A 17,297-nucleotide genomic window follows, 5' to 3' on the forward strand; every position below is an offset into this window, starting at 1 on the left:
TTTTTTTCAAGCATGCATTCTTTATTTATTTAGTGTTTTTCTTCTCTCAATTATTTGTACTCTACATTTCATTATTGTTGGTTTGTTTCTTCTTTAACTCCTATCAAAACTCTTTCTATTATATTCGGTTAAATATGAAAGTTAAAATTAATCCATTTTCAAAACTTTGGTCTAGTTTAGCATATTAGCTTTAAAAATATATGAATTTAGTTCTTTTAACCAAATTTTATTAAGTGTATTTGACGTTTCAAACACATTTCATGATAACATTTGAGTTGTTTATACAATTTGACACATTTTTTTCTTTATTATTAGTTGAAAAACGCTTTTAAAACCTTAAATAAACTTAACAAAATTTTGTTAAAGGAACTAAATTCACACAATTCTAAAGATGGTAGACCAAATTTGTCTAAACTTTCAAGAGATACTAATTTCAATTTTGACTTAATGTTCAGAAACTAAAAACATATTTAATCCAATAATATTTATGGTTTTTATACTTTAATTGTATAAGCAGTTACCGAAACTAATATTCAATTATGATTTTATTGATATGTCTTTTTTGAGGAAACTCAATAGAAAGAGATAGCATGAGATTTGGACCAAATAACAAAATTTGGTTAAAGAGACTAAATTCATACAATTCAAAAGATAATAGACTAAATTAGTCTAAAATTTCAAAGAGAGACTAATTTTAATTTTGATTGAAAGTTAAGAGACTAAAAATATATTTAACCCTTTTATATTTATGGGTTCCATTCCATACTTTAATTGTATAAGCATTTACCGAAACTAACATTCAATTATGATTACATTGATATGTCTTTTCAGAAGAAACTTACTAGAAAGAGATAACACTAATGAGATTTGGACCAAAACCATATAATTGATTAAGAGAACTTTCAACCTAAAATAAGATTATGAATTTTTTACCTTATATAATACTCAACTTTCATGTATTTACTTAATGTAACTTAGACTCACACTATGGTTCTCAATCATTATTACAGTCTTATATTCGATATCATCATTAATAATAGTTAAATAAATAAATAAAGCAACAAAATCCCATCATCATATTTTTTTTCATTCACTTGAAAGAGTCAAACACATATAATGCTTTCAATTATTTATTATCTTTCTCAAATCACAACCACATCTTGAGATACCAATTTGGATTCTCATATCATTCATTTTTTGTCTTTGTTATACGGAATCTTTTATAATATGAATAAAGATTAATATATATCACTTTCTCTCTTCTTAGTACAGTTTAAATAATCATATATCACTATACATTACGAATCATTTATCCAAAGCCTTAGATTTTCGTCAAATTTCATTTTATATACTTTCAATTACTTAATTATTTTTTAAAAAGGTCAATGTTCCACGTTAGTTTTTGTGTCTTTCGTGGGTATCTCTTTCACACTCAACAAATATCATCACAAGTCACTATATTTATGGAAATTCTTTTTAAATGTTGAAATATTTAATTTCACACAAAAAGAGTTGGAAGTCTGGACACCAAATGTTTAATTTTATGTGTTATTATTATATATTTAATTAATATCATGTGCTATAATGTAGTTTTTTAAATTAAAATTGTATATTATAAAGGTTTTGAATAGTTTATGATGTAAAATATCAATTACAGATATCGGTGTATATCTTTTCTTTCTTCTCTAGAAACTAAGTCATGAATTCAGAAGTAACTTTTAGGTTTTATTTAATTTAAAATTATATTGAATTATTTACACATAAAATTCGTGAGATATATACTCCGACAAAACAATTAACTATTCATATTTTTATATATAAAATTTGAAGATGGAATCTTATTCAAAAGATTCAAATTAATTCTTAAATGGTTACTTTAATCAATTGACGTTAATATATATATTAAAGTCAATTTCATACTTAAAATTGCAACCACAAAATTAATTTAGAAGGAAAAGTTTATATATGGATCTTCAACGATCTACACTATTGTAATCTAAGTTTTTCAACCTCAAGTGGAGCACTTCCAATGGCATTGCTGCATTTGATTAATTGATTCAACATGTCAAATCTTTGAGCAACATAATAAAATTTTCACTTTTATTTAAAATAAAATGCTAGAAAACATATTAGGAACATTTCCATAACATCAAGTACACCACTTTATAAGAAGGAGATTGGAGGGTTTAAAGGAAACATTATTTCACACATGAAATAAACATTGGAGGGCTTGACCATCTTGATAATATATTTTAGCTATTGGGTAATGAATTAATGTGTTAACTATACATGATATCAATGACAGGAACTAATTAACACCACATAGTATGACACATCTTTTAATATAAATGTTTTTAATTATATATAAAAATGACAATAGGTCAGATCGAATTTAAATATTATTCACCATTTATCTAATTTATAAAAAAAAATTCACCAACTATTCGTTTGTTATTTTACAAGTACCAATTATTTGTCATAAATTTTATTTACGAATATTTATAGACACCAGTATTTTTATCATATAATGATTAATATTAATAAGATTTAGCTCATTTTAATCTACAATCCCATTGTAGATTTATACTTTTTTTTTCATCCTTCATAGAGACATAGTGATATTATTGTTAGTGATTAAGAATGATACAATTGTTTCTATCCTTTATTTATGTGTAAAATGAATATGATATAATATTTAAGTAAGAAAAAGAAAAAGTTGTTTACAATGTTTTAGTTACATTACATGGTTGTAAGACACAATGTTTATTAATTTGATTAAAGTAAAATTGAATTTTTGAATTAAGAAAATAAAAGAAGTTTTATGAAATGGACAACATAGAATGATTGAGTGAAGAGTGTAGGGACAATAGCAACATGTGAACGTCGGTGTTTCTTGTTACATAGCAAAAGTGGGACCAAGATTCACTCGTTGAAATTAAAAAATAATAAAAAATAAAATGTTGATTTTTGTGTATAAATAAGAGAGGAGGAAGTTGTAAAGGAAAGAAGAGAAGAGGTAATATATAGCAGAGTTATTATTCATGGCTTCGTTGACGATGGTGCAAGGTGATGAACATGCATGAATGAAATGTTCTTCTTAATTATTAGAAAAAGAAAATGATATTATATTTATTTGATATTATATTTGTAAAATATGAATATATTATATATGAAATAAATGTGAATATGTTGTAAGGAAAATGTGCAGGTGTCGGAGGTATGGATGAACGGTGTGTTCAGAAAAACTACTGGATGGAACACACGACAGAGTTGTCTGTCGAGTCGATGATGTTGGATTCAAACGCCTCTCATCTCGACAAGGAAGAAAGACCAGAAGTGCGTCCCGTTTTCTTCTCTCCATGTTAACCATATTCTTCTTCTTCTAACTATTATATAATCGGAAAATGATATTTTAATACCATTTTTTTACATCATTTTGACACTGTATATGTGGTTGGATGATTTCAAATTAAAAAAAGCTGAGAGAAGAACATATTTGGAAGAAAAAAACTAAAGTTTTTTTTTTTTTAATTTAAAATCGTCCAACCATATTTTGACATGTGTGCAGTGTCAAAATAGTGTAAAAAAATGGTGTTAAAATATCATTTTCCTATATAATCAACTATTTCTTTTTTTTTTTCTTTTTTCAAGTCACTTTGAGCTAAAAATAAGTTAATTTAACAAAATTTACTTTTTGAGTCAAAGATTTTGTAAATTAACTTAAATCATCACAGCTTAGTAGATTAAATAAGTTTATCATTTAAACATATTTTAGTTTCTTATATTTATGTTATAGTTATACAGTTGATCACCTGTTTATTAAACTTCTTTTTGTTATATATATTTATTGTAATATAATTAAATTAAATGGATTCCACTCACTTATCCTAAATAATAAAATTTATCAATTAAAAAAGTAATGTGGTATTATAAAAGTAGTAATTAAAAATAAAAAATGTTAATTTATATAATTAAACAAATAAAAAATTGAACATTTGATCTGTACAAATTTTACTACATAAGATTTTAATTTTAAAATAAATCAAATTATTAACCTTATATATAAAAAATATAATAAAAAAATTATTACTGATGAATAATGAGTAGTTAATTTCCCTTCAACGCTCACTCACATTTAAGAAAAATTATATTTATAAGAACATTTTGAGAACCCTAATATTTTTTAATATTGATTATTCACTTCCTATAATTCACAACATTTTTTATCACAGTATTTTCTTACACAATTTTATCCTTTAACTACTGCGATTTTGTAATTAAAAAAAAAAAAAAATTTCTCTCTAATATATTATGTTCTCATATTAAATTTTAATAAACAAGTTAAGATTACAATATATTTGGAGCCACCATTCTATTTTTAAGTTTCCTTTTACGTTAGATTTTGAATAATTTTTTTTTTATCATAAGTACTTCTTCTAAGAGAGATAAAAAAACAAAATAAATTAAGAAAATTGATTTTTACATAATGTAAATAAAAAATTAGATAAATGATTCGATTTTTTTTAAACTAATTTTAACTTACGGGAAATTTCTCATAGAAATATTTACAAAAAGGTAATTCCAATGTAATTGTTTACGTTGGTTCTTAAGCTTTAAAAGTTACGAAATATCATTAGAGTAGATGAGTTTTTATAAAAGTTGTTTATATAAACAACTACATTTAATGTTGTTTAATTTCAAATATGAAGGAGAGTTCTTTTGAATAGAATGATAAAAGCAAGAACTGCTAAAAATAAACTATAAATATACTAAAATTAGAGTGGGAATTAGTGAATATTTATAAATTCTACATGACAATAAGAAACTTAATAAAAGAGAGATAATAATTCGAATTGAGTTCTTCCACTATAGAATGCTAATATATGTTTTTATAGAATGCTAATACTACTAATATATTTTCATTATTCTTTTTAACATTTTAAGATTCATAAAATTACTTGTAAAATTCAATAGAAAGTATTAAATATAGTTTTCTGAGTTTTAAGTTATGAAAATATGTCATACATGCATGCTAAAAAGTATCACTGATATTTATTACAATTAATAACACATAATATAAAAATAAAATAATAATAAAAGAGTCACTTTTTGTTTTTGTTTATATCAATAAAGAAAAAATGTAAAAAATTTTAAAAAAAAATATTAAATGAATATAAAATATTTGTATTTTTTTTTATTTACTATCTGACTTACAAATAAGAGATAACATTATTGGTTTTTAATGTTATTATTTTAGGGGTTATTTATTGTGTGCCATCATGAAAGATATTAAAGAATTTAATCAGTTCATGAAAAAAATAATTTAATTACAATGCAAAGATTTTGTATCCCAAGTTAACTAAATATGAATTGTTATCTAATAGGGTTGTTAATTTTATGTAAATATTATTCTAAAATTCATATAATGACTTCTAATTACTTGATAAATAAACATGTAACTAAGTTAACCGTATATAGAAACTAAACTCAAAATTAATATATAACACTAAATGTTTGAAATGATTTAAGAAATAAATATTAAATTAGTTTACATTTCAATGTAATATATTTTTCTTAAGGATTTTCTAGGATTTAATCAACTTTCTCTTATGGTTGTTAGTTTGAAATACTGAATTATTGGCCAACTGTTTTTTATGTAAGAAGCAATGAGAGGCTAGAAAATTTCTTCTTGTAGGTTTTATCAGTACCCCTTTTGTTTTTTATTTTCAAAGTGATTTTTTTTTTTTGACTCATCATCTATATTTTGTCACAAAGGTTTTGTCTTTACTACCAGCATATGAAGGAAAAACAGTAGTAGAACTTGGAGCAGGTATTGGAAGATTCACAGGTGAATTGGCCAAGAAAGCTGGTCAGTTACTTGCTCTGGATTTCATTGAGAGTGCTATAAAGAAGGTAATTGAAATTTCTAATCACACTTTGAATACTAATTAGTGATTAATTATGTTTGTCAACATGAAGAAAAAAATAAAAATTGATCCTACCCATGTTATGATGTAATGACTAATACCCTAATTTCTCATCTCAAATATGCAGAATGAGAACATTAATGGGCACCACAAGAATGTCAAGTTCATGTGTGCTGATGTCACATCTCCGAACTTGCAGATTTCTGAAGGGTCTGTTGATCTGATTTTCTCAAATTGGTTACTCATGTATCTTTCCGATGAGGAGGTGAGTTTTTGAGTGGAAAATATCAAGCCATAGAAATTTTATTGGCTTTTTGTTCAGTTATGTTGAAGATAACATGATGTATGATGCAATCGTTCTGGTTCCAAGTGAAAATGACCAGATTGTAGAATCTTGATGTTAAATTTGGAGTTTATTATTGAGTTCCTTAATTTTACCTGATGGCTTCTTTTGGTTAGTACTTTTGCTTTTGCAATGAAGGACAATGATGTGTTGATGTTTCTAGCTACCTTTCTATTGGTGAATTTGAAAGTAATTGATTCTCATGCCAAAGTGGTGGAAAGAAACAAAAACCATGATGATTATTAGTTTCATTTTTACACGCAAGAGGGTTTTTCATCACTGTGAGAAACAGACAAATAGTGACATGGCTTCCTTGTCACTACCTCGTTTTTCCTTCGTTATTGTAAGGCTTTTTGTGTTTCCCTTTATTCTTTCAGGTTGAGAGTTTAGCAGGAAGGATGATCAAATGGTTAAAAGTAGGTGGATATGTGTTCTTCAGAGAATCATGTTTCCACCAATCTGGAGATTCCAAGAGAAAATACAACCCAACTCACTACAGGGAACCTAGATTTTACACCAAGGTTTGTTCTCAGTGTAATTAATTGGTCAATCTATCAGCAAAATCATTCCTTTCTCAGTAATGTGTGAATATAACACGTTCATGGAAGAACATAATTTCTGGGATCTCGACCATTTTGCTCCTTAATCTCCAAGCAACAACATGATGCTTCTTAAAAGCATAAAAAACCAGCATAGAATCACTCTAAATCAATAAAGAACTCGAACCAAACTAATGAGCATACTCAATAGCCTTCATAATTGCAGTAATCTCAGCATGAAACACAGAAGCTGTACCAATAAAAAGAAACAAAACAACCTTTGAAGGATCTCTTATTATAAGCTGACAAACCAGGATCCTCACAATAATAAAGTAATCTTTGGAAAGATACCGATCTACATGAGTAATCTAAGGAGCAGTAGTAGCATGTGTATGCCCTATAAATGCTTTCAAATTACAAAATTCAAGAATAGGATTAGAAGCAGACCCTTTAGAAAGAATTTTAGATGAAGAAACCATCGAAATAACCATCTTATAAAAAGTTGAACTGACCATGCACTGTTATTAAACTAAAGAAACGTTTTTACAAACTTTTCTATGAACATTTCTAAAATGAACGAAATGAATTTCTTCATCAAAATTAATTTATGCCCAAAGTTGAAGATAAAAGTTTAAGGAAATCATATGATAATTTTTTTTGTAAACTAAGTATTTATGGTGAAAATTGTCTAAACATACTCTAATTTCTAAAAGGGTTTGGTTTTGATTTCATTTCTTATTATCATGTAGGTGTTTAAAGAGTGCCATAAGATTGATGATAGAGGGAATTCCTTTGAACTTTCGCTTATTGGCTGTAAATGCATTGGAGCTTATGTAAGAAACAAGAAGAATCAAAACCAGGTAACAAAACAGGTTTCCATTTCTCTTAATTAGTATATCTTATTTTAGTTTATTCAATTGGTTCAAAGTATCTGATTAAAACAGTGAACCTGTCATGCAGATTTGTTGGATATGGCAAAAAGTGAGATCACAAGATGATAGGAGGTTCCAGCGGTTCTTAGATAGTGTTGAGTATAATCACAAGGATATTTTACTCTATGAGAGTGTTTTTGGCCAAGGCTTTGTGAGCACAGGAGGACTTGGTGTGTTTTTCCACTTTCATATATATATATATATATATATATATATATATATATATATATATATATACATTTTATTGACAAATATTAATTGTTAGTATCAGTGGGAGAATTGAATCCACAACTTCTTCCACCCTCTTTTCCAAACACACCAAACCAACCTCATAATTCCAAAATGTTAGTGGAGAGAGTTGAACTCATAATCTCTCCCGTCCCTCCCTTCCAGCTTTACCACTAAGTACAGAATTCTCCTTTCATAGTAGATTTGATATGTGACTGAATTGAAAGTGCTTTTGCTTTTGCAGAAACAACAAAGGAATTTGTGGCAAAGTTGGGACTAAAACCAGGCCAAAAGGTTTTGGATGTTGGTTGTGGTACTGGGGGAGGTGACATTTACATGGCTGAAAATTTTGATGTTGAGGTAGTTGGCATTGACCTCTCCATAAACATGATTTCTCTTGCCATTGAACGTGTAATTGGGCTCAAATGTTCAGTAGAATTTGAATGTGCAGATTGCACTAAAAATTCATACCCTGAGAATACATTCGATGTAATCTATTCCCGTGACACATTGCTACACATCAAAGTAAGGAACCATCTTTGGCTTTTTAATTTTTCTTAAGTAAAGGCCACACCCTTTTGTATCTTGAGTTCATTTCATATTCCTAACTTCCATTTTGTGCAAATTTTTGTTGATTTATTCAGGATAAACCGTCACTATTTAGATCATTTTACAAATGGTTGAAGCCTGGAGGTACACTTCTAATTACTGATTACTGCAAAAGTGTAGGAAGTCTATCAGTAGGATATGCTGACTACATACAAAAGGGAGGATACTATATCCATGAGATGAAAACATATTCTCAGGTATGATGGTAACATCGTTTGGCTTCTTTATCACACCTGAAATTATGAACAAAATTTAGTTCTGGTTTCATAAATGTTTTTAGCACTGTTCTCTTAGAGATTCTATATTAACCTTGAATATAAACTTTTGTTATACACATTATCAAGATAAAACACCAATTCTGGTGGGAGAATAACATAAAAAGAAACACCATGAAATAACATATAATTTTAGTATTCATACTGATATTTCTTGTACATGACGTGCTTCTTTTATTCTAAATCATGCACAGATGCTCGAAAATGCTGGATTTAATGATGTCATTGCCGAGGATCAATCTAATTTGGTATGTCAGAACAAAATGGTGGCGATTTACTTCATTGACAGTCAGTATATTTTGCCTATGATAATCCAAGCAAATTTTTTACTTGAATACTCTTGTGTTTCAGTTCATGAAAACACTACAACAGGAATTAAATGCCCTTGAGAGCAAGAAGGATGATTTCATTGATGAATTCTCGAAGGTGGGATTTTTCTTTTGTATGTTTTAAATATTTTACATGATGCTCCTACTAAATGAGTCCGATTCAATGATATTCACATAAATTTCAATCCATAGAAGAGATGTTACTGAAAAGAGAATGTCAAAATTGGTTACATTTCTTTTATTCAAGTGTAAGCTTTATTTTCAGAGCATTGATTCATTGGTGGAAATCATTGGTTTCAGGAAGACTACAATAAAATTAGTGAAAGATGGAAGGCCAAGCAGATGAGGGGTGCAGATGGTGAACAAATATGGGGCTTGTTCATCGCCAAGAAGAAATGATGCTTAATTTTCTCATCATATCTCTTATTATGCCTGTATATTTAGTTCAGTAGTATGAACAGTTTTCCAGATGAATGTTTGTATAACTATTTTGTTGTTATTTATATCTTTTGAGAGAAGAATGTTTGTGCATTCTAGCACAAGATAAACGAAACTTCTATGCATCCTCTTCCATTTGAATTTGTTGTTCATGACTAGGTATGGTTTCCATGCTCCATATATATTTCAATATCATGATTCTTGTAACTATCTCTCTACTTTTGAAACCGTGGTTTGAAAAGTGGAAACTACATTAAAAACACAAACCAGTTTGGTTGGCTTCTGAAGCACTTGAAGTAACAAACGATTATGCAGAGACAGCAAAAATAACATTATCTGGTTACTACAAAACACAGATACAGCAAACAAAAAAACATTACTAGAATACAGGTGGGAGCTTTATAGTTTTACGGCAGATCAGCTAAAACATTTTGCATAAACCATGGATAAGAGAAAATGAAGTCACTATATGAGGAACCATATTCTTGATATACATATTCTGAAAGAGATTCATGGCCTAGTTCTCTTTTTCATTCCTACATAGTCCATTAACAGTGATATTGTAGCTGTGTACATTAAATACCATTTGTTCAAGAGACTATTTCTTGAGTGAAATATGTACATTATGATCAATCAAGAACATCACACCATTAAATCAAAGTGAACTCCTTATTCTTTAAATATTGAAGTAATTTTAATTGATAATATTTCTAACCAGCTATTTGGTTTTTTATAACTCCGGGAATCAATTTTCCACAAATTAATAAAGCTACTGCAAAAGGCTTTATTATTCATTTTATTGCAATTTAAGACGTCGTAAACTCACTTTAAGAATTCAGTTTAAAAGTTTAATTATTTATTTGACTATTATAGTTTTTTTTAGGTATTTAAGAACATTTTACTTTAAATTTTTGTGCATATCATTTCAATGTTTTCGTCTTTTTCGTAAAAATTACATTGAAACAAAATAATATATACAAGAATGAATTTTTTTTTAAATACATGTACTAAAATAATAAAAATTAAAATATTTTTTAGCTATACAAACAAAAAACAATCAGCTATAACTCTTATAGAAGATTTACAAAATCAAGAATCTAATCAAATAACATTTTTTTTTAAATTTTCAAAAATTATAAAAAGTTTTCAAAAGATTCAGGAATCTATTCCACTAAAGTAAATTTTGAGTATATTTTGGAATACTTAAAACACAAAAACAGAACTGTTGAATCCAGTGTCTGAGAAGGGGACTTGGCAGCCATGTCCGTCGAACTCAAGCTCTCTCGTTCTAATCGTATCTATCGCCCTTCGGTAAAACCTTACTCTCTCTCTCTCTCTCTCTCTTTTCTCCCTCTCTCTCTAAACATTGTTCATGATTTGATTTTGCAGGAAGCTCTGGAAGGAAAAATCGTTTTTAAAACTCAGTCTTCAATTTACCACTATGGAATTCGCCTCACTGTCAAAGGATCCGTCAACTTGCAGGTACCATCTTCTTTTATCGTTCAGAAAATGGCCAAAATATTTCAACTTTATGCTCAAAATCACTCCTTTGTTCTAAGCCAAAGGGCAATTCTCATTGGGTAGCTTTGGTTTTGAAACATGTTTTGATGTCACGTTGAAGGTTCGTGGAGGATCAGCTGGGGTTGTTGAATCGTTCTACGGCGTTATTAAGCCTATCCCAATTGTGTAAGTTTTCAAAATAATTGGTGTGCATTCATGGGGAAATTACCAATTACGATTTTTTTTAGTGCTTTCATATATAATACTCTTGCTGTAACAGGAGGTTTGACCGTGTTGATCACATCTTGTGTTCCATTTTTTCAAAGAACTTTAGCCTTTCATATAGATATTTGATTTTTAGCTATCCAAAGATAATGCGATGTTGCCTCAAAAAGACCAAATTAATGCAGTGTTGTGATCTTGGAAATTGTATACAGTATAACATTGTTCACTGTTAGTTTTTCTTTCGTTTCAAAATTTCTCCTATTGGTGTATTTATATGATTGACAGCGCTAACCATATTCAATTTACCAAACATATGGTCTCTTTGGATAAGTAAATCATGATAGTTGTCCTTATAAACTGCATGTTCTATGGATAACTCTGCATTTTTGTAAAGATCGATCTGATTTTTTAATGGGATGTAATGCATTATCCTTAACCTAGCTATATAATTCACCTACAATACACGTCAATCTATCTGCAGTGGTAAAATCTTCATTAATCTGGATCATTTAATTTTTTTTTTTTTTCATGTAAAAGTTGTGAGTGTACCTTTGACTCGTCACTTTCATTTAGGATGCTCTATAGCTAGATTGAGCTAATAAGGGCATTATCTATCGAAGTTAGAGAAAAAATCTGAAATAATTCCTTCATATGTTTCTAAATTCTTTTGCTCACATTAGGACAAGGGTACATGATTCTTGTGATTGGCTTCTAACAGGAACAGGATCACTGAGATAAAATCTTCTGGAAAGATTGGTTTGGGTACATCAGAGGTAGTGTATCAATAGCAAATGAATAAAAGCGCCTATTCAAAGCAATTTTATTTTGTTCAGTTACTTGGGTACAATTTATTTCTTGCATTTCTTGAGATAACTTTTACATGACTGTAAATATTCTATTATCCGTGGTCTACTGGAAAGAAGATCGAGCTACTCAAATTGGACTTTTCTTTTATTTCTTGTTTTTGGTGCTTTATTTTAATTATATCATGAAAACTTCTAAATAAGAAAATAATCTAAAAAAAAGAGTATTACTGGCTTGTGATTCTCATGCGTTATGGTGAATTTCCCTTCAAGTCATTATCTGAGTTCTACAACATCATATTTAATTACTGCTTTAAAAAAATTTTCGTACATTATATTTGGCAAATATTTCTGTTATGTCAATCAAATGTGTCTTTTCTCATCTAAATCATCTTAGTTAAAAGCAATGGAATTTAAATTTGAAGGAGAGGAGCACTAAAGTGTTATTAGTATGTAATATAGCATGTAAAATGCGATTCAGTTTTAATAATTTTGTTGAAGTTTCATTTTTAGAATCTGCCTGTTTAATTCTTTGTATTTCTCCCTGTTCTCATTTATACGTGTTTATGTGCTATTAAGTGGTCTGGAATACTCTGGATATGCTTTCATAGTTTTGCTAAAAATGTGATACCATGCCGCTAAAATAACTGAAATATTTCAATAATGCACTCTTCTAGATGCTCTTTTGATGAAGTTCTCAGTTTTATGCTTGGCTTATATGACCTATTTTCTCATGTTAATACTCATTGTAAGTTTTGCAATCTTTATGGCAGATACCATTCTCGTTGAAGCTACGGGAGCAGGAAGGAAATTTAGAAAGATTTTATGAGACGTTCCATGGTGCAAATATAAGCATCCAGGTAAAATTTTCTTAGGAAGTGTTTTGTTGGGCAACTGATCTTTAAGATTGTTGAAATATATTGTATTGTTTTAACTGGCTTTTTGGTTTTGGGCTTTTTAGAAGCCTTATTTACGTTGGTCCATAGTCCCTTAAATAGGGCACTATGTGTAATAGAATTACAGAACAATAATAATATTTTTACTTCTCAGTTTTCTCTCCCAAACTTTTACATTAAGATGAAATTATTAGTATTATCATTATTACACAGTCCTAATATATAAATATTTTCATTTCTTTTCTTGACATTTACTGAAGAGTCTAAAATTAATCTGCTGCCAGTCTAAATTGTTTTCATCATACACTTACACTGTCACTGAACATGAAAGGGCCACATCATTTTGGTACAAGATTTGGTGAGACCTTATAGTTCACCGGTGGAATAAAGTTTTGCATTGTCAAAGGATCCCGATTACATAATTTTTCATTGTTATTCCTTCTCATTTTTCTTTTTAGTATTAAGGTTGGTATTGATAGCCTCTATAGTATTTGGTGACTGTAGATATACCTCGTGGATACTTGCATAAATCATTATCAGCAACAACAGAGTTCATAGTTGAAAGTGATAAAGGTAAGATTGTGCTTGGCCCAAATCTTTGTTCTTTGTTTTTTGTATGTGAATGAATAGAAGTTCTAAACTATTAGTCTCTCTTTTGTGGAAAATTCAGCTGATCTTCCACAAAGACCACTTTCTCCAGAGATGGTAATCTTTTACATCACCCAAGACACTCAAAGGCATTCTCTACTTCATGAATTAAAATCTGGTATGTTGATTTACCTTCAATGAGTACACATGTTGACCTGGTCTCGTGAAAAGACAGACTGAACTAAAACAAAAATTGCACCGTTGTCATGCTTTAATATCTCACATCAAAAGTTGTAACTCACTATCATGCTCTGTGGCTATATTAACCTTGTTGTGTTACATGTTAAGATTACATGGAAAAAATACATCAGTAGTGGACTTGAAAAGGTTATAAATATCAATGAGAAAAGGTTGTGTGGCTCATGAAACGATGATCTTCTTGAATAGGTGGATTTCGGGTGACAGGAAAAATCTCAACTCAGTGTTCTTTGTCTGGTACTATTAGTGGTGAGCTAACTGTAGAAGCTTCTGCAGTTCCAATTCAGGCAATAGACATTCAGCTTTTTCGAGTTGAATCCATTCTTCTTGGGGAGAAAATTGTGACTGAAACCTCTCTGATTCAAACAACACAGGTAAGTGATGGTGGATTTGGGTTGTATTGGAGCTTGTCATTTCAAAATAAGGTGTTAATTATATTTTTATTTAGCAGATAGCAGATGGAGATGTATGCCGATGTTTGACTCTGCCTATTTATGTAATACTACCTCGTCTTCTGACATGTCCAACAACCTTAGCTGGGTATGTTGTGCTTTTCATCATGATTCTCCTCCACTTTATTTCACAAGGGTTATGTTACATCCAAAACTGAACACATGCACACACACACAGGTAATTTTAAATGATGACTCTTTGTTAAGAAACCACGTTAAATTGGAACTCACACCTCATACCTTTCAATTGGATCCTAGCATTCACCAACATGATTATTCTCCTCCTATGTGCTTGTAACTTTTTCATGATGAGTATTTTTCATTTCATAAATATCTTCTCGTGAATTACTTTGTTCTTGTAAAATCCCATGTTTATGCCATACTGAATCAATTGGGCTTGATGTTTATGCTATCACTTTGGTGCAGTCCCTTCTCAATTGAGTTCAAAGTTGCAATTGTTATAAGCTTTCAGTCAGAGCTAAGTAAATTGCATAAGAAATCTGACCTCAAAACTCCAAGACTATGGGTAGGTGCAGGTCCTTGGTTAGATTTGTGATCATTTATCATTCTTCACTTTGAAGTATCATTTTTATGTTATGCTAGCAAAGACATGTTTCTGACTAACAATTTTCTTTCTGTGAACTTTCAGATGGCGATGGAAACATTACCACTTGAGTTGGTTAGGGCAAAGTAAGAAGATTTTATTGTATATAGTTTCTGAAAATATGAATTCATTTCAATTTGTGAATAGATATCAAACATGGCTTTTACTCTAGCAACATTTTAGATATTTGGTTATTTCATGTTTGATGTATTTGAATAAGCAACTACCCTAGTAGTAGAGAGGATTGAATGGAATTACAGAACTGGAATTAAAGAAAAGAATGAACCATTCACATTGAAGAGAAAACCATAGACAAAGAAACTCCAATTGCTACAAAACACCAAATGCAGAGGAAAAAGGTGAAGACCAAAAAAAGTTAAGTGAGTTCTGTCTCCTCCTTAAAGCTGCTGTTCCCCTTTCCAAAGCACAAAAATTGACCTAATTTTATTTTTTTTGCCATTCCATCTTCAGCCTACAATACAAGTATGAGAGAAAGAAAAATTATACTCTAGAAAATTTTTAACATTGCTATTACAAATATTTTTACTCAAATCTCACTCTGTTTATTTTCTTTGTTTTTCTTAATAATTTGTTTCAACTTCAGATATTTAATCAATTTCTAATTGAATAGTGTTTATAAATTATTAGTTCCCAATGATATATATGAACACAATTTTTAATGAATAATTATTATATAAATATCAATATTTTACTACTTGTAAATATTAATTATAGTTAGTAAAATTTGAATTAATTGGACTAAAACAGATTTGCTGATGATTTATTTAAATAAGTGCATTTTTATGTTAGTATATGCTATGTCATTTCAGTGAACAAACTTATTGCTTAAACATTTGCTTAGGCAATAATGTTCAACATTTGGGAGGGAGGAGTTGTATTGATTTTCATTCAAGTGATATTCTCATGTGATTTAATGTATGTTTTAAAGTATCTTAATATCATTTCTATAAGTGGTTAGATAAATGTAAACAATTACAATATTATTAAGAGCCAATGGATTGATTTTTTTTGAATATATTGTGTTTGGACTTAGTTATATATAATTAATAAGAATTATGATGATAAATAAATAAAGGTAAGTATAGCATTTTAATGTATCAGTCAAATGGTTAAAACATATACCTCTCGTGCCAAAAATTTATTCTAAATCTCCTTATTAATGCTATTTGTTATAAGGTGTTGAGTCTTTAGCATTAACTTCCCTGCAAAAGAATAACTTAGTGTGACCAGTTTCGACTTAAATTGCTTTCATATTTTTATCACTATAAATAAGATAATGCTATAAATTAATGTTGATATTAGATTGTGCTTACTTGTTATGTATATATTATATTGTTATTGGTTGTGTTAACGAAGTTTATCTATATTTGTTTGTGTTTTTAATTGTTTGTATATTGTGATGATTGTATAACTTTTGGTTATTCGAGAATAAGAGATATTGTAGATGTTTTATATGTATGATAGAAATGCAAAAGTGGGAAGAAGTCGTGGTTTATTTAAAGTTTTGTGCTATATATTTTATAAACAATGTTTTTTTTTCTTTGAGATTTTTAATATAGTTTTGTCACATACAGTGTATGTTTTAGTCATGATATACTAACCTTATTGAACTTAAGAGTGTATTAATTGACATGATAATCAATATTTTGAGTTTAAAACATTTATGCACACACTTAGATCTCCAGTTATTTGAGCATTGAATCCTACTAATTCTCCAGTTTTTTTTCTAATTATTTGTTCACTATTACACATTTACTTACCTTGTTTCCACCTTCTTCTAGAATGAAATATATTGCTGTAAAACGAAACATTGTACAAAAAAGGATTGTGTTTCAAAAAATCAAAACTTTACACCTAGCAACAACCCTTAAAATACACATCGACCAAAGAATAACTAACAAAAAAACCCCAATACCTAAACTAGAACACAAAAACCACCAACATTCACCAACACATTAACCCATTACCAACGAACGATGCAACCATGGTGATTGTTCCACGAAAGCTTCCAAAAACAGATCCAGAACCTCTACCAGAACACAAATCGCGACAACTACAACAAAAACACAACGACAAATCGACGCAAATAGCGATGGTTGCAGCAACACACCTCCTCCCTCAACAAAGAACTCACACCCAAAACCAACTTTGAAAATCAATTTTGAAATAAATGAGAGAAATTGCCAAACCCAAATCCTTAAATGTTGATTTTCTAGGTTATTTTTTGTTTTAATTTTGGCCCATGTGGACCAATAGTTGCTTAAATATTTTTAAAAATAAGAGTCAAAATATCATTATCTTTGTACAACATCAATAATTTATCTTTGAAA

The 17,297-nt window shown here is 29.0% G+C and overlaps 2 protein-coding genes across 2 annotated transcripts; both read left to right on the top strand.

Annotated features, from left to right (window-relative positions):
• Nucleotides 1-3,009: 3,009 nt before the first annotated feature.
• LOC106773900 (phosphoethanolamine N-methyltransferase) lies at nucleotides 3,010-9,810 on the top strand. The gene is made up of 12 exons (XM_014660671.1): nucleotides 3,010-3,066; nucleotides 3,209-3,336; nucleotides 5,776-5,913; nucleotides 6,055-6,192; nucleotides 6,648-6,791; nucleotides 7,559-7,669; nucleotides 7,770-7,911; nucleotides 8,214-8,494; nucleotides 8,614-8,775; nucleotides 9,048-9,101; nucleotides 9,205-9,279; nucleotides 9,483-9,810. The coding sequence occupies exons 1-12, from the start codon at nucleotides 3,042-3,044 to the stop codon at nucleotides 9,579-9,581; spliced, it is 1,497 nt and encodes a 498-aa protein (XP_014516157.1). The 5' UTR covers nucleotides 3,010-3,041; the 3' UTR covers nucleotides 9,582-9,810.
• Nucleotides 9,811-10,797: 987 nt separating this feature from the next.
• LOC106764811 (Down syndrome critical region protein 3 homolog) lies at nucleotides 10,798-15,252 on the top strand. Its single transcript, XM_014649215.2, has 11 exons — nucleotides 10,798-10,931; nucleotides 11,010-11,102; nucleotides 11,242-11,306; nucleotides 12,064-12,118; nucleotides 12,922-13,008; nucleotides 13,533-13,617; nucleotides 13,715-13,810; nucleotides 14,080-14,264; nucleotides 14,342-14,430; nucleotides 14,769-14,868; nucleotides 14,992-15,252. Exons 1-11 carry the CDS (start codon nucleotides 10,881-10,883, stop codon nucleotides 15,034-15,036), a joined length of 951 nt encoding a protein of 316 aa, XP_014504701.1. The 5' UTR covers nucleotides 10,798-10,880; the 3' UTR covers nucleotides 15,037-15,252.
• The last annotated feature ends 2,045 nt before the right edge of the window (nucleotides 15,253-17,297 follow it).

Source organism: Vigna radiata, chromosome 1, assembly GCF_000741045.1.
Source record: "Vigna radiata var. radiata cultivar VC1973A chromosome 1, Vradiata_ver6, whole genome shotgun sequence".
NCBI classification, from domain to species: domain Eukaryota; kingdom Viridiplantae; phylum Streptophyta; class Magnoliopsida; order Fabales; family Fabaceae; genus Vigna; species Vigna radiata.

What these genes read in the sequence shown, in the direction of transcription:
- LOC106773900 (XM_014660671.1), top strand. Translation starts at nt 3,042, where the DNA reads ATGGCTTCGTTGACGATGGTGCAAG. An exon ending in TTGAGAGTGCTATAAAGAAG is followed by an intron (nt 5,914 to 6,054) that starts GTAATTGAAATT and finishes TCAAATATGCAG; the next exon opens with AATGAGAACATTAATGGGCA. An exon ending in TGTATCTTTCCGATGAGGAG is followed by an intron (nt 6,193 to 6,647) that starts GTGAGTTTTTGA and finishes TTATTCTTTCAG; the next exon opens with GTTGAGAGTTTAGCAGGAAG.
- LOC106764811 (XM_014649215.2), top strand. Translation starts at nt 10,881, where the DNA reads ATGTCCGTCGAACTCAAGCTCTCTCGTTCTAATCGTATCTATCGCCCT. An exon ending in ATCGTATCTATCGCCCTTCG is followed by an intron (nt 10,932 to 11,009) that starts GTAAAACCTTAC and finishes TTGATTTTGCAG; the next exon opens with GAAGCTCTGGAAGGAAAAAT. An exon ending in AAGGATCCGTCAACTTGCAG is followed by an intron (nt 11,103 to 11,241) that starts GTACCATCTTCT and finishes GTCACGTTGAAG; the next exon opens with GTTCGTGGAGGATCAGCTGG.